Source organism: Tripterygium wilfordii, chromosome 6 (assembly GCF_013401445.1).
Source record: "Tripterygium wilfordii isolate XIE 37 chromosome 6, ASM1340144v1, whole genome shotgun sequence".
Classification (NCBI taxonomy): Eukaryota; Viridiplantae; Streptophyta; class Magnoliopsida; order Celastrales; family Celastraceae; genus Tripterygium; species Tripterygium wilfordii.
This window is the reverse complement of record NC_052237.1, coordinates 8,934,583-8,956,571: the sequence shown is the minus strand read 5'-3', so window position 1 is coordinate 8,956,571 and position 21,989 is coordinate 8,934,583. Positions and strand designations below refer to the sequence as shown.

At 37.2% G+C, this 21,989-nt stretch overlaps 2 protein-coding genes across 2 annotated transcripts; both read right to left on the bottom strand.

The window, feature by feature from the left end:
• Positions 1-1,823: 1,823 nt before the first annotated feature.
• Positions 1,824-6,194, bottom strand: LOC119999273 (AP2-like ethylene-responsive transcription factor ANT). The gene is made up of 9 exons (XM_038846752.1): positions 5,199-6,194; positions 4,463-5,099; positions 4,239-4,321; positions 4,061-4,069; positions 3,890-3,978; positions 3,720-3,793; positions 3,574-3,624; positions 3,417-3,493; positions 1,824-2,827 (listed from the first exon to the last, which is right to left on the bottom strand). The coding sequence occupies exons 1-9, from the start codon at positions 5,491-5,493 to the stop codon at positions 2,142-2,144; spliced, it is 2,001 nt and encodes a 666-aa protein (XP_038702680.1). The 5' UTR covers positions 5,494-6,194; the 3' UTR covers positions 1,824-2,141.
• An 8,396-nt stretch (positions 6,195-14,590) lies between these two features.
• LOC119999605 (RNA-binding protein 1-like) lies at positions 14,591-16,611 on the bottom strand. Its single transcript, XM_038847271.1, has 2 exons — positions 16,276-16,611; positions 14,591-15,899 (listed from the first exon to the last, which is right to left on the bottom strand). The coding sequence occupies exons 1-2, from the start codon at positions 16,507-16,509 to the stop codon at positions 14,997-14,999; spliced, it is 1,137 nt and encodes a 378-aa protein (XP_038703199.1). The 5' UTR covers positions 16,510-16,611; the 3' UTR covers positions 14,591-14,996.
• Between the last annotated feature and the right edge of the window lie 5,378 nt (positions 16,612-21,989).

Genomic DNA, 21,989 nt, shown 5'->3' with positions numbered 1-21,989 from the left:
TTTGACACTGCAGAGGATTTGTATCATGTTATGCCTTGTTGGTGATTTAGCTGTCTATTTTGACTTCTTACTTTCATGACAAAACTCAGCACTCACTAAAACACAAAGTAAAGAAACAACACTGCTTTAGGTGGTGTAATTTCCAGCTATTATGGCACACATTTGTCGTTGTCGTTTTCATCGTGCAATCCCATAATGGTCAAGATAGTAATTGAGTTCACACGTGTGAACAATCGTTTGCACACGAGTGATTGATCATACTTTCAGTACGAGGATCGGTCCGAGCCACTTTGGTGTTCAAAGCGGCACTCTAAAGTGGTGTCATATTACAAAAAATAAAATAAAATTTCTCGCAAAGTGAGACGATACTCATGTGTCTTGTGCGTGAGTGTTGAGGCTTGAGGGAGAGGCAGGAGGGAACTAGTTGAGAATTTTTTTTTGCTGATTTTTGAACTGGTTTGGGATGGGCTGCTGGACTAATGGGTTAGATGTAAAAAACAATTATAGCGCCCTATTGCTCTGGGTAAGGTCGGCCTTGTTTAGTACATGTGAACATGTGGTGTAGTGGTAGTATTGCAGTCGCAAATGGTAATAAGTTCAATTTCCGAAAGCAGTTTTCCCACACTTACCTTTCTCCGACCCCTAGTCAAAAAAAATAAGGTCCCTAGTCCACTAAAACCCATTAAATATCTTTGATCCAATCCTCCTAAGTCAAAGCCCCTAACCCAACTCAATTGTGCTTCCTTTGCCTTGTCAAGCCCAATTGCCCAAGCCCCTCAATTTCTAACCCAACTCTATTGTGTGTCATTTACATTGTCAAACCCAACTGCTCTTTACCTTGCAACCGAACTTGTATGTTATATAGAAGAAAAAAGTTGTTTAGAACCATTATTAATGTTGTAATATCACATTTTCAAAATATGAAAACTCGTGAAAAACAATTGTGATAAATTACAATATTTTTTCTTAATGTTTTGAATTATTAAATGTGTTTTTTTTTTAATTTCCAATCCATATTCGTAAATCAATTACATAACATAAAAACCAAAAAAAAACCCCTGGAGCCCGCACCACTTTTGTGCTCTCAATTATCACAATTCCTGGGTTCGCGAACATGAGAATTGGTTACCTTCTTGATTATCATACTTTTAGTGTCCACAGCAGGACATGGAATCACTTTTACTTCCAAATCTTTGATTACAATTGGATTTCAAAAAGCTAAATAATTTTTTTACCATAAGAGCCTACTTTGGAGAAGAAAAAAGCACACAAGCAGACAGTCCTAACTAATTATGACCATTTCCATCCAAAAATAAAGATATACAAACTTTATGTGTTTAAAGAATCTCAGGCTTCCCTACTTTTTTTTGAATTATGTAGGAATGTCTGCTACCTTTGAAGAAAAGAAAGATCACAGAACAAAAAAAAGCCAATGCAATGATGGTGTTGAGCAGATTTGATGAACTGAGACTTTTGGGGTCAAAACTCAACACCCATTTCATGCATTCATGGCAAACATTGAGCTGGTTTATTGTACTTTGCAGGACAAAAAAGAAAAAGAAAAGTGAATTCAATAAGTAAAAAAAAGGCTCAATATTTGGGCTAAAATATATAAACTCGAGTTCAATTCACATTGAGAGCAACACTTTTACATTCACTCATTGAGTTTTAACCCAATTTATTCCACCATCAAATGAGAAACTTTTGAACTTATCTTCCATAGGTTGGACAATCCGTCCGAGTTTAAATTCATATCAAATGTTCAAAAATCAAATTTATATGGTGTCAAACTTGATTTAAAAAAAAAAAAAGTTTAAACATCATTTCACAGAATTTAATCATTAGATGGACCATCTAAATATCATTCCATCCATTTTGCATAATCTTGATTCCAATAAGAGCCAAAAGTTAAAAACTGTGTTGAAAGAACAACTTTCTTGCACTTGGGTTACAGACAGATCATAAGTGCCCCCACTTTTGTCTCCCATTGATCCCCTGATTTTCCTCCACCATGCATAATCAAAATCATAAACTTCTCTTTTTCTTTTGGCCTAACTCTTATCATTTCCTCCCCTTTCATTTTCATGCAAAACTTCCACATTGTCACAACATAGGTTTTTTTTTTTTTTTTTAAATTAATCCTAGGTGCCATTCCAACCAGCAAAAAGAGGCAAGTGAGCCATGGAGACCGCAGGAGCATGCCTTAACTGAGCTGTTGATGAAAACCAAGGATTAACACCGGCTGCCGGGCCGCCAATAAACTTGGATCCCAGAGGTGGTTTAGCAAAATGCAGTGCGCTAGGACAAGCTTTATCTGGGCTAGCTTCTCTTGAGCTGCTCAAACTGGTGACCAGAGATGACTGGTTTGAGAATTGAGTCCTGGTTTTAGTTGACTCATCCATAATTGGCTGCTGAGTAGAGTTAGCAGAATCCATGCCAGTAAGGTCTTGAAGAGTCATTGAGAATGAGGAATGCCTATAATCCCCATTGTTGATCGAGTTCAGCTCAAGCGATCCGATATCACCATTTGTTTCCTGCTGTGGTGACTGATAGAAGCCCATCTTCCAGTCTGAACCAGTTACACCATTGTTGTTCTCAACCTGAATAGATTCAGCATTGTTTTGTGCTGCTGATGCGGTATAATCAATGGCCTCATTGCTTGTTTCGATCTCTTTGTTACGCCTAGCATGCTCTCCGGCTAAGAGAGTATTGCTGGCTATGATCCTCTCAACATCATATCTAGTAATGTCAAAGTTGGTGACAGCATTCACCCCGCGAAATTTAATCGCAGCAATGTCATATGCTTCCGCTGCTTCCTCTTGAGTGCCTGATAATATTTAGAATTGGCAAACAACATTAAGAAAACTGACTATTTACATGTAACTTAGCAAGAAAAGATAATTTTTCTTTTATGTTTCTCTCTAGCATCTTCACTGGTGAAACAGCCTTAAAAAAGGTAAGTCTTTTGCTACTGAATGGGAATGTTGTACAGTATTGAAGTAGGCCATCATCACCTTTACAAAAGCATCTCTAGTCTAATGAAGACATGCAACAAAGTAGTCATGAAATGAAAAAAAAGAAACCTGCCAAGAGTAAAGTAATTAGTGATCCTATGCGAGATGTTTAAAATTCATTTCTTTCTCGGTTTTTTAAATCCACCAGTGAGATACACACAAAATATGTGCAGAATTATCATTAGGACAATCATGCTTGCGACCGATATGTTCCTCAGAAAATCTTATTCGTGCAGATTCTTTCACCGACTAACGAAGAGATCTTGGCGGAATTGCCACATAAGAAATTGAGCACAATTTTTCAAAGAAATAGCCCACTTCTTTCTCGAGAAGAGATGGGGAACAACAAAGAATAGCAAACAAAAGCTGCTGGTGGAGAAAAAAATAAAGGGAAGAACTTACTGAAAGTCCCAAGATAAAGGTCTTTGTTTCCAGCAACCCTGCCAATCCTAGCTTGCCATCTACCATGCTGGTGGTGTCTACACAAGATGGTAAAACAAAAAAGTAAAATCCCATGAAGCAAAAAACAAAGATTTAAATTTTGGAATTAAGTGAATACCTTGTTACTCCTCTGTACATGGAAGCCCCTCTTGAGAACCCACTGCTTTTCCTGTAGAACAAAGGGAAAAAGATGTTAATACTCCATGATAAGCGATAACGACTAGTGTTTGGGCACTAGTTTCTGGATTCTAGTCATAATCATACCTTCGCAGATGAGCGACATATTCTTGGCGGGTCATGTTCTTCATTTCTTCAAGTTCTTGCCTGTAATTTTCCAACTGAAAAATAGAAGCAAAACATTGGCATTTCAGAAACCACATGAGATCATTCACATGTTAATCTACTATGGACTAAAGGGGGGGTATAACTCGGACCGGAAAATTGATGTGTGTTGAAGCTCCCCAGTACTTAAGAGCAGCAAGATCATAGGCTCTTGCAGCTTTGTCCTCCATGTCATACCCACCTGAAAGACAAGGTTTGAACTTCATTTTCTGGTCACTAAAACAGGTGTAAATAAGCATTTTAGCATTGAAACTAAGGCTTACCAAGATATACTGAAAATGCATCATTTGATTGTCGATTAGTATCCGCAAGAAGCATGATCATGACAAGAGAGCACAGGTCAGGAAAATGACCATGGAGGGACCAAGATTTAGAGTCAAGAAGGTATACTTCCAAACATATACATATTATAGAAACACATATTGGTTTTACTTGACTAACCTTGCCTTCCTTTCCTGGTCTGTCCTTCCTTCTTGCAACTATTATCCCACAAATGTGCTTCATATCTACCCGTCCACCTATGTCTGCTTGAGCAAAATTTACAGAGGTAAAATAAGGAGATAATGTGGAAAGTAAAAAATAGATAACAAAACAACCCACAAAATACACATTCAACTAAATTTGCAAAAGCACACAAATAGTTTAACCAGTGTGGAAAAACCAACCTTGTAACACCTCTATACTGTGATGTTCTCTGCCCAAATGTGTCAATAGACTTCCTATGAACAGGCTGCTTTTGACCCACTTTTCCAGAAGCTCTCTTCTTTGTTTCTATGGCCACATATTCAGCACTGGTAGGTGAGATCTGTCCGGGAGCTGTAACACAGCTGGACTGTGAACCAGGGCTCATAGACAAGGTTAGAGATTGCAAATCCCCACCACCCATTGCAGTAATTGACCCAGAGGCACCACCACCATCAACAATGCTGCCATTCAAATGCGGCTCCAGTGCATTGTGGTTATGAGTCTGATACTGCCTGGTAACCCAGTTTCTCAAACAAGGCACACCCTCATCTCCCATTTGGGATTCACATTCTGTAAGCTGGGTGACCTTGGATTCTTGCTCTAGTGGAGCCTGATACATGGCTGGGCATTGCATTCCAGAATAGTATGAGTGTTGTTGAATGGAGAACTGGCTTTGCTGCCTGAATGGTTCCTGAAGAAGACCCATTGAATGTTGCCTGTTTGCTTCAGGCTCTGCATTTTGGTGATAGTATATACTATCCAGGCTTAAAGCCATTGTTTCCCTCTCATGACTTCCTAGAAAGTCCTCTAGTTTTGGTGAGGAGCATGACGCAATGCCTACCAGCACAAAAGACAATGAAGCAAAATTAAACACTTGGAAGTAAACAAAATACAAGGACCTGTAAACGAACATAAAAACACAGATACTGGAAGTACCTTCAATTTGCGATCTAGTGAGAGCTTCCATGATGCAGAGAGACCCATCAGACTTCAGTGGCATAACAGACAAGGAAGAGTGAAACCCACCATTGTCTCCAACTCCATAGCAGATTCCAGGGTTGCTGAGTTGAGGACTTGATAAGTAAAAGCTTGTACTGACAGCATCAGGAGAGTAGTGATGGTGGTGATGGTGAGGGTCTGAAACAACCTCCATTTTCATATGAGGTGAAAGAGAGAACCCCAACCAGTTATTATTATCATTGCTTTCATTGTTATCATTCGCGGGCTTCATCTTCTACCTGTATCTCTCTCTACCTTTTCTTTTGTAATTTAACAGTGTATCTCTGTCAGCTGCTAGTCAATCGTTGACAAGCAAATAAACTAATCATACCAAAATCTCTTGTGCTCCAAGGTTGGCCTTTTGTTGTGTAGCAGAAGAACTCATTGCAAGATAATTTTCTAAGAGACTCTACAATCTATACACTCGCAATCACTTGGAACTCCCCACATTCTGTCACTCTCTCTCTACTTCCTTCTCCCCCCCAAAAGACAACAAAACTGGTCTCTTTAAACTAAACAAAAAGAATGAATTTCAAGGAGCGAGTGCTTGAGAGCATCCCCTGCATTCCATAGGGATCTGTGTATATGAGAAAGACCACGCCTTTCTTTTGCTTAATCTCTTTCTCTCTTAACTTCTCTCTTGGTCATTTAAACAAACGCCCCTTAAACCCAACCAAAAACCCAGATCAAATATAACACCAAAACCCAATTCCAAAGCTAAAAACACAACCTTTCACTTTCTCAAGTGGCTGTAACCTCCTCCTGATTGCTCAGATAAACACCCCTCTCTCTCCCTCTCTCTCTCTCTGATTGTCTCTTTAATGACAATGGAGTCAGCTGTATCTATAGCTAGTAGGTGACTGACTAGGCAGGCCAGATAACCAAAGCAGGTTTGCTTTATTATTTGTATTTCACAGTCGCAGACACAGGGCCTCAGATAGATTTGACAGGCAAGACATCTGCACCCTCCATCACTTCAAACAGTACAGCTTCTGTACAAATTCAATTTTAAAATCTAAGGTTTTTCCCCAACTCAAAAAATATTGCACCAATTTGGTTCAAAAGCTTCTTCTACCCACAACAATCAATATGACAAAACAAAATCCTATGATCGGAAAATGTTCACAGCCCATCACTCACCGTTGATTGGCATAAGAAAAAAAAAAGGTTGCTTTGTGTGGGGTCATCTGATGTGATATCTCTGCTCCATTTGTGCTTTATTCACTTTTGACAGCATGAACTTGGCTGTGACCGTCATCACTGCAAACTAAATATTTATCTATCCTGACAAAAATTCTTATCAGAGTTTCAATAGAAAAATCTCAAGAAACAAAACAGTTCATAAGAAATAAATGATGTTATTCTAGACAAAATAAATAAATAAATAAGTGATGTTATTGCCACCACTTGTTTGTTATATTTCCAGGGCACATTTATGATTCAAATTTCTTGAGCTTGTAACAATCTGTATGCAGCCAAACAGGCCTCTTTCAGACAAATATTTTTTTTTTGGAAATCCGATACTCGTTCAATGATTGAGTGGGTATAAAATTTCAAGTCGTTGGAACAACCTGCATCACATTGACGATAGCATGGTCACGTAAGACTTGGTGGAAACTCATGTTGGCGTGTGCCCAAAAATGGAGCGAATTCACGGAACCATGATCCACAAAGAAATATCTCATTGATTCGAATTCCTAACTTCAGACATCATACTTCCTAAGTCCGATGAGATAACCATCGTCAAGTGGTTGACAAAAAACTGATTTGGGAGGGAAGCCTCTATAATATTTAACAACCTCCAAGAGTAGTCAAATAATGTTTCACAATGTCAAAAGCATGACCTTTTTTCCTGGAGTGATATGTTTGATTAGCAGCACTGGCTAAAAATAGAAACTCCATTACCATTGGCCTTTTCTGCTCAGGACACTGGGGGTGTGGAGTCAACACCTGCTCCAAGGCAAAAAGAGGCTAGTGGGTCTCTCATACAAAGACATACAACTTAAAAATATTCCAAGAATGATGAGAAAAGGGGCCCTCATAGAAAACAGTCTCATGGAAAATGTAATTTTATACATTTTGGTATCTCCTGACATTCTTTAAATAACATTTTCTAAGGATATATCATATACCTAATACCTGTGTATGTTCCACTTACATGCCCTGAAGAAATGTGAGAAAGACCTCTCTCCAACCATATTGACATTTAACCAGTAAACACTAAACAGAAGCCTAGATTCCTTGGTTGCCACCAATATCTGTTGTTTTGTCTGACAATGGTAGTAAACTGAAGTAACATCATTTTCTAGGATTTTTCAAGGAATGCCCTCTGATGAGTTTTCTTTCTTTTTTTTTATATGGGTAAAGGATGAACAGGGGCGACTAGAGTAGCAAATCCTCCTTGGACGTGATCATGAGAGTACTCATCCGTCATGGAATGTTCTATCAGAGCCACAATTACTTTTCAAAGGGCGACTCTATCACCACAACTTAATTGGCAATGAGTCTCTCTCTACAAGTGTCTGTGAGCCACAAAATTCTCCAATCCAAACACACTAAATATAAACAAATCTTACATTTTATGAGCCTCAAATAAGTTATAAATCCACAATTCCTTTGAGGAGAAGCATTAACCCTTACCAACTGGGTTGATGAGATTCCCTTTATAAAGAGTGGGAGGAGGAATGGATGGCTACATGGATAAGGGCATGAAAGTTGTGTTCTTGGAGACTGGCAGATATTCAAATGTGAATGATTTGGTTTTGGACCTTGAAACTAAAGTCCAATACTTTGGAGGGAAACAAAATTGCTGAAGTAGTAGAAATATATGATTCTTTTTGATTATATGGTAATGATGAGTCAATCCATAGAGCACTACTAGCATAGACCATTGACCTTTTTTTTTGCCCTGAATTATTGCACAAAGAGGGGGGCGGGGGGGTCTCTATCTCTCTCTCAATCTGCATGCCCCTATCAAATTCACTTTCATTTTCACCAAAACTTAAATCTTATCTGTGATTAGCCAATTTTTGTTTGCATGAAAGGTAGAGTGAGTTGGTAACAGCCACACAAGTGCCTGCAACTTCTTTTCTTTCAACTTGTTTGTCTCCTTCTGATAATTCTAACCTCAAATAGGTTCCATGTCCCCCTTTTTTTTTTCGTCTACCTGCCTCCACATTACCCATTAGAGATGTGTTATGAGGGTCAAGGCTTAGTCCTACTCTTTGATTAACTATTCCTATATTAGAATTTTCAACCCAATACACGTTAATAATATTGTTCGTTTTGGGTTGTTCGGTTCTTGTAGATAAATTGGGTCAGCACAACTTTGCATTCCCAAAAGGTCATCCATCCCAATAATACTCTCGCAAAAGTAGGTTTAACTGCAGAAATACTATAAGATGTTTTTTTTTATAGAAAAACCCGTTGTTGATGGTTGTGAATTGGAATTATCTAAATATGCTAACATATTATGAGTAACAATCAATAATTCCTCTAAAAGAAATAAGATTCAGCATTCACAAAACAAGACAAAACACTGCAGTTAACTTTTAAGAGACAATTTGTTTCAGATGTCATAGCTTCATTGACTATTAGGTGATCCCTGCTAAAGGTTTTTTGTCAATTGACAAATAAAACAAAGTAATCTCACATTGTCAAATAATCGACTTTTATTTGAAGAATATGTTGATGGCAATATATGCTGTCAATGTTGAAAATGCTATGACAAATTATAGATAAGGGTATTATGCATTTTAACATAATGTGAATTCTAAAACATATGGCACTACAAAATAATTTTGAATGTGATTGATTTGATTTATTAATTATCTAATGTGAGAAAAAAATTATTAATTTTGATGCTTTGAAGTGGCATTTGAAAATAGTCACCAAAATACTACTTATAATATGCTAATAATTTTAATTTTCAAATTGTATTTGGTGTTGATATTGTCAACCAAACGAAGCCATAAAATTATATATAGACCTATGAGGGTAAGTGAGGACAAATCTTGCATACAATCGTTTGTCGAGTGAACTGCTTTTGTTAATTTGATTTCATGCATGCTAAGTTTCGTTCTAATACCACTTGTTAGTATCCTAGATAAGATCTCAAGTGTGCGGAAGTGCGCTAGAATCATTCATATCATAGGCATAAATTCAAAAACTAAACAAAAAAATCATGCAACAAACCCTAGGGTAAATCAGGACCAATTAGGGTTTGTGTGTCTACCAACCTCTTTTCTATCGAGATCCAAGTTTGATGGTTTTGATCTACTCACGAGTACTGCACGAAGAGCTCAAATATCATAAAATTATATATTTATGAGGGGGTACGTGGGGACAAACCACACACAAAGATTTGGAGAGAACAATGTGTTGGTCCAGCCATTGAATTTGCAGGTTTAAATTTGGTCAGAGATGTGGACCTCACGAGCAAGAAAAAGAGTAAAGAGAGAAAGTGAAAGAACAGAAGGAAAGACAAAATACACTGAAAAACTGTCCATGTATATATGGAAACTCTTTGGACAATCAATCTTAATAAGCTTAAAAACACAAGTAGACATGTATTTTAAGAAAATGTTAATGTTAACGGGTGCCTTAAAGACATTTGTTAAGGATTAACTACAATATATCATGTGTGATAAACACTCTCTCGTGAAGAATTCCACATTGAAAACATGACATATTGATTGATAGCTATGGCAACCCACCACAGGTCCATGAGGGGAAAAAAAGTAAAGAGAAATCAAACAGTGAAATTAATGTTTTACCTGTAAATAGTCTATGAAGCCACACCATTAATGCAGAAGGAGCTTTACCTAGGTTGAACAGGCTTAATAATTTTGTTGGTTCTGATTAATGATGATGTTAATGAAACATGCAGTTCTAAAACCTTAAAGCGGAGTCTAGTTATTACTGGCATCCAATCATATAAACCTAATACTCTTCTTCACAACAAAGGAATATTATTGCATGGAAGAACACATCTCCTATGCAAAAGCATTTAGATTTGTTTCAGTATTTAAAGTATTTTTTTTATGTTTTCTTGAATCTCATTAAAAATTTAAAATGCCAATTAATTCTTAAATGTGTTTAATGAATGTAACCACTTCCGGCCCCTATCCTCATGAGTTTCAGTCTAGTCTTACTTGTTGTCAAAGTGGTAGAGACTGCTGGTGGCCCGAGATTTACGCAACTCAACTGTCGGAAGTGTTTGGTGAATGTGATTATGGGTTTGATTTACCTGAACAGGCTAGCTTGTTAAGTCCGACCTATACCCGCCTAATTAGGTTTAAGAATTCAATTCTGAGGCCCAGTCCAAAGGAGAAATAAATGTGAGATGGGAGTAATGGCATTCACGTGAGAAAGAAAGCACACACAAATTACAAACAAAATCCAAGGATAGATCAGAAAAAGAGCCAACAGCCAATGGGAGGGGCCAATACAAAAGAAAGTGGATTATGATTTATGAGAGATCATAAAATAAAAGCTGTTTATCTGCTTCACTCTGTTTTCTTCTTTAGAAACTCTCTCTCTCTCTCTCTCTCTCTCTCTCTCTCTCTCAGGCCCTTTTATTCAATTACTATTTACTGCTGTTCTTCTTAATTGGTGAGAGAGAACCATAAACATGAATCTATCTTTGATTGCATGCTATGATACCCTGCATCTGCTACACCTACTAAAACCCTTTTTACTCCACCTTCTCCTATTCGTCACTAGTCTTATAGTCTTATGTCAAAATCTATAGCCTACATGTCATGTCACAGTCTCCTTAGATTCTCTTCCATCTGGTTTCCTTAAGAGAAGTTCCCATTTCTCTCCTTGCAATTAAAGAATGGTATTCAAGGATGAGGGATTTGTTTGGTGAGGTTTTGATGCAGCGGAAGTGACAACTAGCTTCCTATTTTCTATCAGAACAAAGCACACAACCCTAAAACTAAATTCCATATGAGTGAAAAAAGGATTTAAATGTTCTGGTTGGACTTTGAAGGGGTTTTAAGGAGGTTGGGGGGGACTGTGGGTTCTCTCTGAGGATTTTTATCAAACACTTTGTCAGTTGTCACCACCAGCTCAGTTAATACTCTTGTGGTCCAAACATACCAATACCCTTTCTGCACGTTAATGGAATTAAACCATGAAAAGATGTTCCTTTTTGTAGCAGATGTGTCTTTTAAGACGAAACAGGCTTGACTTACCAAGGAATGTGACAAAGAACAAGGTAAAGCTAAAGCCAGGCCATGCCCACTTCCTTCTGTCACCATTTTTGAAACTTCACATGACTACATGAGCATTTTTTGTTAATTCCTTTTGGCCAATCAAGGGTTTGTTTTTTAGTTTTTACAAGGACAGTAATGAACAAGATTTACAGCAGCATCAGTAAAATCCCATGTGGGGGCTATCCTCTCCTCTGGGTGTGTGGGTTTGGGACCAACTGGATGTCACTTGCAGCAAATCTTCCTATCAACCGACATGATTTGATGAGGTGATAATGCCCATATGATCAAACATGCATGATTTTAGTCAATCTTATGAGCCAATAGAAATTAAAAAAAAAAATCATGATATTGCCTTTGAAAGTAGTCTGGATTATTGTGGATAGTACAAGTTAAAGAATAATTCAACAGATGACATGCTCCATTTTTGGTACAATGATTATTTTGATTTTCAAAGTTAGTTGAAAATTTGTGAAAAATAAATTGTTGAAAAATTATGAAAAATAAATTGGCTCCTAAGCTGTGAAGTATTTGACGAAACTTCTAAATGATAGTACCTCATAAGTTGTGAAAATTATTTTATATTTATTATTAAATTTCTTTTTTTATTAAATAAATTTTAAATTAGTTATAATTTAATAAAACAAAATAAAATATAAAAAAAGTTGTTGGACCACTGACCAGTCTAGCAAAACGGGGTGGCAGGGGTCTGCTGTAGTTTTTACTACAGCAGACCCCGCTGTAAGTGATTTGAATGATAAATTTTTTTTATTTTATTTTGAAAAAATTATAAATGTGTAGTTTATGATCTAACGAACCCAACGATATATTTTTTGTTTGAAACAAAAATCAAATTCATCTTGATCCAGACACCGAATGTTTTGAGTTTATATCCGACGGTCTAAAATTGTTAAGCATTTTTCATGTAGCATATGATTTTTGTTTTGAACAAAAAAATATCGTTGGATTCGTTAGATCATAAACTACACATCTATAATTTTTTCAAAATAAAATAAAAATTTTTTTTGTCTTAAATTACTATTACAGCGGGCCCTGCTGTAATTTTATTACAGCAGAGCCCCGACACCCGCAAAACGAGCTTCATATTGAAGCTTGTTTTTTGCTAGCGATACTACTGGCTTATATCACTTGTTTGGTGGAGCGGTGTCACTAATCATATACCATTGGTGATCGGCGGCACCCTAAAAAATCCTAAATTTCTTTAAGGGGCCAAAAATCTAGATGTCATATGTCCAATCCACTAGCTTTCCCAATTTTCTTAAGAGCCTTTGTTTTTTCTTCCCATATCGAACTGTTTGGTTGAGCATTCCCTAGTGCATACGTTGAGGGGAAATGCTCAACGTTTGGCATCCCCAAACACCACGTCAAAGGTAGCGTATACATTGTCATTTACGCTTAAGGAGTTAATGCTCATGGATTGAGCGTTGCATATTTTACTTTAGGGCGATATTGTTTGTGTTTTTTTTCTAAACTACCACTTACGTCGGGAAGACAAACAGTTTGTCTTGCACTGTCGATGATAGGGGTATCTTCGTTGGTCACGAATGCCAGAGATGGTTCCATTTCTCTCCAGTGAAGATCGAAGTGTGGCTGGAGAAGGAAATCGGAGAAGGGGTTTGCATCCACATACAGAATGGAGGATATTGAGAAGATGAGCATTATATATTCCTCAAATTTTACTAAGTACACCCCAATATTAATAAACCCCAACTAAAAATGTAACATTATCAAGTACACCCCTTTTTTGTTTTTTTTTTTTCTAAAAACAAAATCTGCACCCCAGTCCCAAGCCCTAAATCTACAACTCTACCATGGTTGGTAGAACCACCACCACTACAATCTGCACTATTAACATCATCCTCCTCTTCTTCATCATCCACCTCCAAATTCTCACATCAGTCCTATACCCTAAATCCCCACAAGTCCCAAATAAATCACGACAACCACCATCATTTTGCCTCTAGAATACTCATCAGGATCCTTCAACTCTGCCATGGCCGGTAGCACCACAGCTATCGTAGTTGAATCCAACTGAGTCTCACCACTAGTAACCATGCCTGTGCAACAAAACACCGATCCTTTCATACCCTAACCTTGACACAGCTGATACAGCAAACGCGTGCTTCGCTCGTTGCCTTGAAGTCAAAGAGCTTGTGAGTGAGCTTGGTGATGATGGCGATGTCATGTCGAAAGACGAGAGAGAGAGAGAGGGCTCTGTTTAGAAGCCCTAGAAAGAAGTTTCGGCTATCCGATGCGGTGGTGGCGACGGCTTTGCCCCGAGTCTCTGTAGAAGCTATCAAAGGTCATCGTCGAAAGTAAGTGAAAAAGAAGAAGGAGAGAAGGAGTTAGGGCTGAACCTAAGAACTGGTAGAGGGAGTGGGGTGTTTAAAGATTAAGCATTTTGATGAGATTTTAGGGTGTACTTAGTAACTCGTGGCATGTATATAACGCTCATCTATAGAGAAATTGACTTGATTTGTGATTCTGTTTATGTTGACTAGGGCTCATATAAGCTTGATCTTAGGTTTTCAGAGATGAATATTTTGGGTTTAAGTGTTTCTTTAATCTATTTTTGGGTTTTTGGACTTAGTCAAACATATAGGACAACTGGCTAACCGAAGCCCGGTGCGGAAAAATAACCAAACACAGGACTGAGCAAGGGGTCATCTCGCAAATTGCTAGAATAGAAACACCTATAGGATTTGAGCTCATGACCTCTCACTTGCAATAAGAGTTATTGGGGTTAAATTCATCATCTCAACCAACAACTGATTATTGAATTTTTACCTTGAAGATGTTTATCTTATTTATATGTCCTTTTATCGCTATTTATGACACGAACTTTATGCTTTTACAAATTATTGTTTTTATTGGTAAATTGACAATATATATTCTATGTCCAGATTCAGTTTCGCCAAACAAACTCTTATTTAATGACCATGCCAAGGGCATCGGTTCAAGGGGCTCTTTATATTTTTGGATTGAGAGATAAGGCCTTATAATGCCTTCTTGAACCATAGCCCAACAAATAAGCCCCAATCAAAAAATGTGCAAAGTGCAAACCCAAAAAAAAAGTTCAATCAAACAATATCTAAAATAGGCCCATAAAGACTCCAAGCCCATTTGATGCCTTACCTTTGCACCTAGGCAAACGCCTTGACAGCACTGGGTCATGAATAGTTTCTATTCAGTACACAACAATAACACTTCTTTAACAGGCGCAAACTTAAATCTGAAAGAGAGCATATATTACAAAGTCTGACATCTGTACTGAAACGTTATCGACGCATATAATACATACGGCAAGAACCAACAGATTTATGATACAGGAATTACATCTAAAAAGGACATCCGAATGAGATGGCATAGCAGTCTTGGCGTAGGCGGTTAAAGAATTCACTGACCCTAAATTCCCACAAAGAATTGTGCTACTGATTAAGAGAAATTGCCTATCAGGTAAGAGCTTTATTTATCCACCAGAGCATCTACAATACTGTTATGCAGAAACGGTACTGTTATTTCCATTAATACCTGAAGAATCGGTATGCTCATTTTCCGCATCGTTAAGGGGTGTCACATCAGCTGGCAGACGTCCAATGCTTCCAAGAACCTGATTCGTTCTCCCATTCACACTTGGCCGAACAATCCCATTGAAACCACCAGACAACGTACACATACTGCCAACCCCACCATTCATGTTGACAGGATATATACAAGCATTGCTATAAGGAAATTGGTATGTCCTCGAATCAATCACTATAGGGCCATTCCATGGGCTTAGAGTAACCCCATAGTAAACTCTGTTGTATCCTACTGTAGGGTACATGCCTGCATATATGTCCGTTCCATAGGGATACCGTCCAACACCACCATATCCTGGCAAAGGAGCATACTCAGGGTATGTTCCAAATCCATGACTATAGGAAAGGTAACTGCCTGGTTCAAAACTAGTGTAAGAATAACCTCTCCCACCACCAACTTTCCGATTATAACCATTATCAAAATTATTAACATATACTCTAGGCACAGCCCTCTTGACCTCCACAACCTTACCATTCAACTCATGGAAGCTCTGCTGCATAAGATTCTCCACAGACTCCTCTGAATCAAAAGTAACAAATCCAAAGCCCCTAGGTCGATTGGTTAAGTTGTCATGCATCACAACTACATCCATTATCCTACCAAACCTCTCAAAATAGCTCCTGAACTGTTCCTCAGTTAAACTAGCCGCTAAGCCCCCTACAAATACCTTTTTGGTCCCATAATTATTTTCACTAATACCAAGTCTGCTATTCTTATATAAACCCTTATGCTGTTGTTGACATTGATGGTGTTTTTGTAGCTGTTGTTGCTGGCTGTCAAGTTGATCACGTCTGGGTATTGCTTTCTTCACCTCTACCTAAAATAATTACAAGTTAATCAATATTAAGAAACTGAATACTCAGTAAGAAAAAAGAGAACTTAGTAAGTGAAAGGAACTATACTTATGGAAACTTGTAAAATTTCCATAAAATGGCCCCAAAACAAGGATAGACAAACAACCCTAGCGAACAAATTGAGAGCAATTTCATTTCAGAAATCAAATCAACACGCAAAGAACATCAATAATAACAGATAAGTAGCCATTACCCTGTAACCTAGCACTGTAACGTGGCTTAAGAGCACTATTAATTGGTTCTCTACTACATAATATACAAGAAAAGGAAGAAAAAAACCATAAAGTGAAGAACTCAGGGTTTGCCGTAACAAGTAAGAAAAAGAGTGCATAAACTGACCGTTCTTCCCAGTATAACATGTGGGTCTTGCAGTGCCTTATCGACGGAAGAGAAATCAGCGAACCGAACAAAGCCGAATCCTCTCGGGGATCCGGTGATCCGATCCTTGGCAACAAGAACATTAAGAACAATACCGTACTTGCAGAAGTGATCTCCGAGATTTTCATCAGTAGTATCCCGACTAATCCCTCCCACGAAAAGCTTCGCTTCCTCAGACTGAGATTCAGACCCCATTGCCAAATATCTCAACTAAAATCAGTCAAATCAAATGAAACCCTAGAAAACTAGAAACCCTAATTGAAATAAATCCCCAATTTCTGGTGTTATACTGATATTTACTGCGATTAAAACGGTCGGCTTCGGCAAATAGAGTTCAAACCGTTCTCTACAACGAAAATTTCTCAACGGGCCAGGCCCATACACCTTAATTGCATCTACTCGCCATTGACCTGGTTTTAAATGGGCTTAATTGACCCCAGCAGATTTTGGCCACTAAAAAGAACCACTTAAAATACGATCCAATAACAAAAATACTCCGTCCGAGACTAGTGGCTTGTTCGGTTCGCGAATTTAGAGATGGATATGGAAAGAAGATACCAAAAAAGTTATTTTATTGGCATCCTCATTTCTTATCAATGTTTGGAATTTGGATCACACTCTTATATCACTTTGCTGGCATCATTGATTTCCTTAGTCATGTTTGATTATAATAAAAATTACAATTATTTCATGACAAATTTAAGTTAAAAAAAAATAACACTTTAACTTAGGGGTGTTATGATAACGTTTAAACTGTTACCATATCTGTAGGAGCAATTTCTACAATCGTTGAAGAGTCAACTTTGATTACATGGAGGCTCGCCTGTACCTTTGAATCCTGCAAACATCACAACAAAAGCAACCGTGAAAGCTTTGGGGCCGGACTGGGGGTGTCGGTCATAGAGGCTCCGACGATCAAGTCAGTGGTGATCGGAGATGGAAGATCGACGATGGCTGGAGTGTTTATGGCTGAATATTTAGTGAGGGGTCGGAGAGTTTCGATCTCTGGGTCTCAATGTTTGAATCCCTTTCTTCAAGGTAGGAGAAGGGTATTTATATGAAAGTGAGGACGGGCCTTGGGAGTTGTGTCACCAACTTGTGTCCTTTTTGGTAAAACCTAGGGTATATGCGTATAAAAGTCAAGTATAGCGGACGTGTCAGGATTGGTAGACAAAAAGCATGATGGGAATGTCAAGACATACGATGGGAGTTTGACACGTGTTGGTCACAGAATGGAGAGTAGCAGTAGGCAACCATAAATGAACTGATATCCATGGTAAGAGATCATACATGGAGATACGTATCTGTCAGGTACAACGATGTTGGTGTGAACTGGATTGGATCATGCTCCCTGAGAGGGAATGATCATGGGCCAGATTGACACATGGGCATCTCGGCACCTTCGTTGTGGTGGCATCATTGCTAGGTGAGAGAAAGTTCATGTTAAGTAATGATGTCGTGAATACAATAAAGCAAGTATAAGAGGGGACGTTAGCCTCCATTGTCAGATATGGTGTCAGAATCACTGTTTGTGGCCACGTGACCGTGTTGTCAATGGATAGAGTCTCAAACGTTTCATATGGGCCTCAGCATGGGCCAGAGTGTGCTAGTTGGGCCTGTGAAATGGGTATTTTGGATTTAAGTTCGCCATTAAGTAGCTCAGTGGGGTCATACGATTTTTGGTAACTACAATATCGATAAATCATAGATAAGTAAACCGGTAAATCGGTAATTGGTAATTTCACCAAGGTGTAGGGCTTCAGACCTAATTTTTGAATCAATTAAGCAACAGCAACATTCAAGAGATTGATAATTGTTAAACCATTGCTGTATATCTGGCTAAACAATTCATTCATTTCAGTTAATGGATAGTCATGTCATGGTTCGTCATGGAACCCTTCCTCACTCCTGCTTTGATCGCGTCTTGGAAACCATCGGAACAATATGCTAAATAGTGGCATTCGAACTCATTCTTCATTGAGTTTGCCAAATCAAAAATATGTTTATTTATTGTTGATATTATCAAAATAACCCCACTAATTATACATAAACATGTGGCACCCCAAAGCCAGTCAGGCCAAAGAATGAAAGTGCCTCGGGAACAACTAAGTACCTTCCCAGGTATCGATCGAGGTACATTATCTCCACTCGACCGAGGTAGGTTCCTTTATCCGACCGAGATGGATTCAACCCATCTGACCAAGGTAGGTTACATCTATCTAATTGAGGTAAAGCACAACTCCAATGAATTAATGTTCCAATAAGACACTAATTCTTGATAGAGTCCAAGTCCAATTGAAGAGAAATAAGAATGGGATATACCCTCCGAGAAATCCTCATGAAAGCCAATGAAAAGGAGTCATACTCCTACTACAAGAGAAATGCTTCAACTCATATAAAAAGGATCTCAAGCACCAGTAAAATAATCTAACTCCAGCATTGAAAATTACTTACTAAGCAAAATAGAGAGTTCAAAATTACTTACTAAGCAAAAGACAAAGCTCCGAACAACGAGTCATCGTCATCCTCCCAAGTTAAGTACGGTACTGACTTGAGCGTCAGAGAGGTCCCCCGAGCACACTCTCGAGGCCTTACCGTAGCTTTCATTTATTCCATGTTCAGGACGAAAAGAAAATACTCACCAGCTAAGAAGGAAGTCGTCTATTCCAACTCGGTCTGACTTGACTGATTCGTCTAGTAGGTCAGTCCTATTTACGACATGATCAGTTGTAGTAGCAATTTTTTTATGCAGACTGGGGTGCTATTTTGCCAAAATCCTGGAAGTGAGATCCTTTGCTCTCTAGGTCATCTGATTCAAGAATGGCTTTGCATACGTTTTTGTATCATCAAAATTAAACTAAACTAAAAATAAAAATAATTTTAACATATATTTCATATATATGTCGATAATCGATAAAAATATCGATATTGAATTTTCATAACCGTTATTAGTACCAATGTTAGTGATAAAAATACCATACCAAAGAATTGCTAACGGTATACCATCGCAGTGTCTTGCTCGGTAACCAAAGGCTTGGTAACAGTATGGTATTTCAATAAATACCGTTATCATAACAACCCTACTTTATTTGAATATCCAAATTAAAATTTGTAAAAATAAAAAAAAAAATTTCATTTTTATGTGATCCATTTAATTAATGAAAAATGAAATAAAAAATGACATATTTCAAACAGTTATGATAGGGATCCTTGTAGCTGGTATCCTAGTTATCCCAACTGTTGAGCTGTACGCATCGAATTTTCTATGTATCATGTGGGACATGCGAAACTCCGAGATTCACTTGGATTTGGAACGTCCAACTCACAATTCTCGTGTTATAATGAAATTTATTGCGTTTAAATTGGTTAGGATTTATCACTGCTTCGGCTTATAGAGTTCAAGCCACTCCCTACCATGAGTATTTCTCTATACCTGAATTGCAATACTTGTTATGGATTGGATTTTAAATGGGCTTAGAACATTCAAATCAGATTACCTAAACATGGTTTCTTTTTCTTCCCTGTTTTAGATAACAAATATAGAGAAATAATAAAAAAAACATGGTTCTTTCCCAGCCTTGTTGAAATTTGCACCATCGTGCATATTGGAATGCCTATTCACACAATCGCTTTCCCCAGCCGCCTTTGATCTTTTGAGTACCGTAATTGATAAGGTTAGCTGGAGTTCTCCAATGCCAATATTAGAGTTGGAAAGTGGAAATAATCGTTTCAACGGAGTTTGGGTCCATCATCCACGGAGTTCGGTAGAGAAATTCTGTGTCAATGGTCAGTTGTTCTAGATTTATTATTTTAAAATTTTAAAATAAAATAAAATTTATATTAATAGAATAATAAAATGAATAGAAATAATTATTATTTTAATGAAGTAGACAATGTGATAGGTAATTTAATGCAATGTTGGTTGAATAGATAATCTATAAAATAGGGAATAATAGCATTTTGTCCGTATTTTAAAGGATTTGTTAACTGTTAAGAGGATTTGCTGCGGATATTCTTAATGTACTCAAGCTGATTTCGGACAATAGCCAACTGTACTTAATGTAATGTACGGCCCAGAATAAAAATGCTCAGTCCAAAACTCTAAGCTATATTTGAGATTACCCATGCATTGGGCCAATCCATGGAGACTTAAGCCCAAAAGTTACTGGGCCTCCTCTTTGGCATTGCCTTAAAATTCTCACTCTCTTCTTTTTTTTTTTCCCCATAATTATAATTTTCGATACTTCTTTCTTATATATATATATATTTTTCTGACCTTTTCTTTTAAGGTCTGCATGGATAAATACGTTTTTGGAGTTAATTAGGGAGGTTTAAGTAGAGATAAGAGTTCCACCCTCTTTCGATTGAAGGAGGATAATTTAATAAGGTATGACGATGGGATAAATTCCCTACTCTACTATCCTCGTTTGTCCATATTTGTTAACTCCAAATTGGGGATTTGTGAGATGATAGAAAATAATTATTCGTCTATTCCATATCCACGCCTCTTTTTTTGAAACCTAAATTAGGGATGGAGGTAAATATATAAATGACTCGTTTTTTATTAACCCCTCTCCTCATTAATTTTACATTCTATTCAAATAAATGTGAGTAAATGTGATCCCTCTCATAATTTCATTTAACTACTCATTTTTCAATCCAAACATAACCTAATGATATTGCTTTCGCGAGGTTTAAATTCTCAAAGTATTTCGATCGCTTTATTGTATCTCAACACTTTGAATTTTCTCAAGTATTTGAATAGCTATATTATATAAAATAATATAATAATATTATTATTCATAAAAAATAATATCAATACCTTGGGACTCCAATTATTCCTAATTATTCACCAACTCCAGTACATGAAGTCATTACGTACGTTTCTACTACGTACATACAATTGCATCTAGCAATGTATTTATAAATTTAATTAGTTCGGTTGGTGAAGATCCAATCAAGGGAGTATATTGGAAAAACAAATAAAGGAAAAATAAATAAATAAATGTAGGAAAGCTTGTGCACAGTGACTCAATCCCAAGATCTTCTCACATGCTGTGTTGCACACTTGCATCTCCCTCCATAAGACTAAAACGAAAGAGGATTAGGATTAATTCTAAATTACTATAATCAACTAGTCTTATGCGTGCGAATATTCGATAATCGCGCCTAAGATAAATTAATTATATATTGTTACTTAATTAATTAATTATTTCAAGTATATATACATAAAATAAGAATCCACATTAATCATTTATCTAATCAATCTTTTTAAATTTTCAGATTTTTTTAGTCCTCATCCCATGTGACCTTAAGCTTTGAAACCAACCATGTTGTTAATTAAGAAATCAATTAAGAATATAATCTAATTTATCTTACACGTAGAGCCATGTGGCCGGGTGCATGCTTACCTAACAACTAGGATCTTATTTTTGACCATATTAAGCATTGGAAAATATTGGCTACAAGTATTGTGTATTGACAAAAATAACCTCGATTATTGACAATGTCATTTAGATCAACAAGGATAAATGTGGTTTTTCAATGAGGGTGCTAATAGAAAAAACCCTAATGGGGTTTAACAATCTCACATGCATTACTTATACAACACAAATGTCGCTTTGTAATTGCCAAAAGATCACTTAGATATAATAATTAATAATCAGAAGCTCTTT

Excerpts from the sequence above, each read along its gene's own strand:
- LOC119999605 (XM_038847271.1), bottom strand. The coding sequence starts at position 16,509 with ATGGGGTCTGAATCTCAGTCTGAGGAAGCGAAGCTTTTCGTGGGAGGG. Across the intron at positions 15,900-16,275 it reads ATGTTATACTGGGAAGAACG|GTAGAGGTGAAGAAAGCAAT; the intron begins GTCAGTTTATGC and ends TAATTATTTTAG.
- LOC119999273 (XM_038846752.1), bottom strand. The coding sequence starts at position 5,493 with ATGAAGCCCGCGAATGATAACAATGAAAGCAATGATAATAATAACTGG. Across the intron at positions 4,322-4,462 it reads CAGTATAGAGGTGTTACAAG|ACATAGGTGGACGGGTAGAT; the intron begins GTTGGTTTTTCC and ends TTGCTCAAGCAG. Across the intron at positions 3,625-3,719 it reads TATGTCGCTCATCTGCGAAG|GAAAAGCAGTGGGTTCTCAA; the intron begins GTATGATTATGA and ends TTTGTTCTACAG.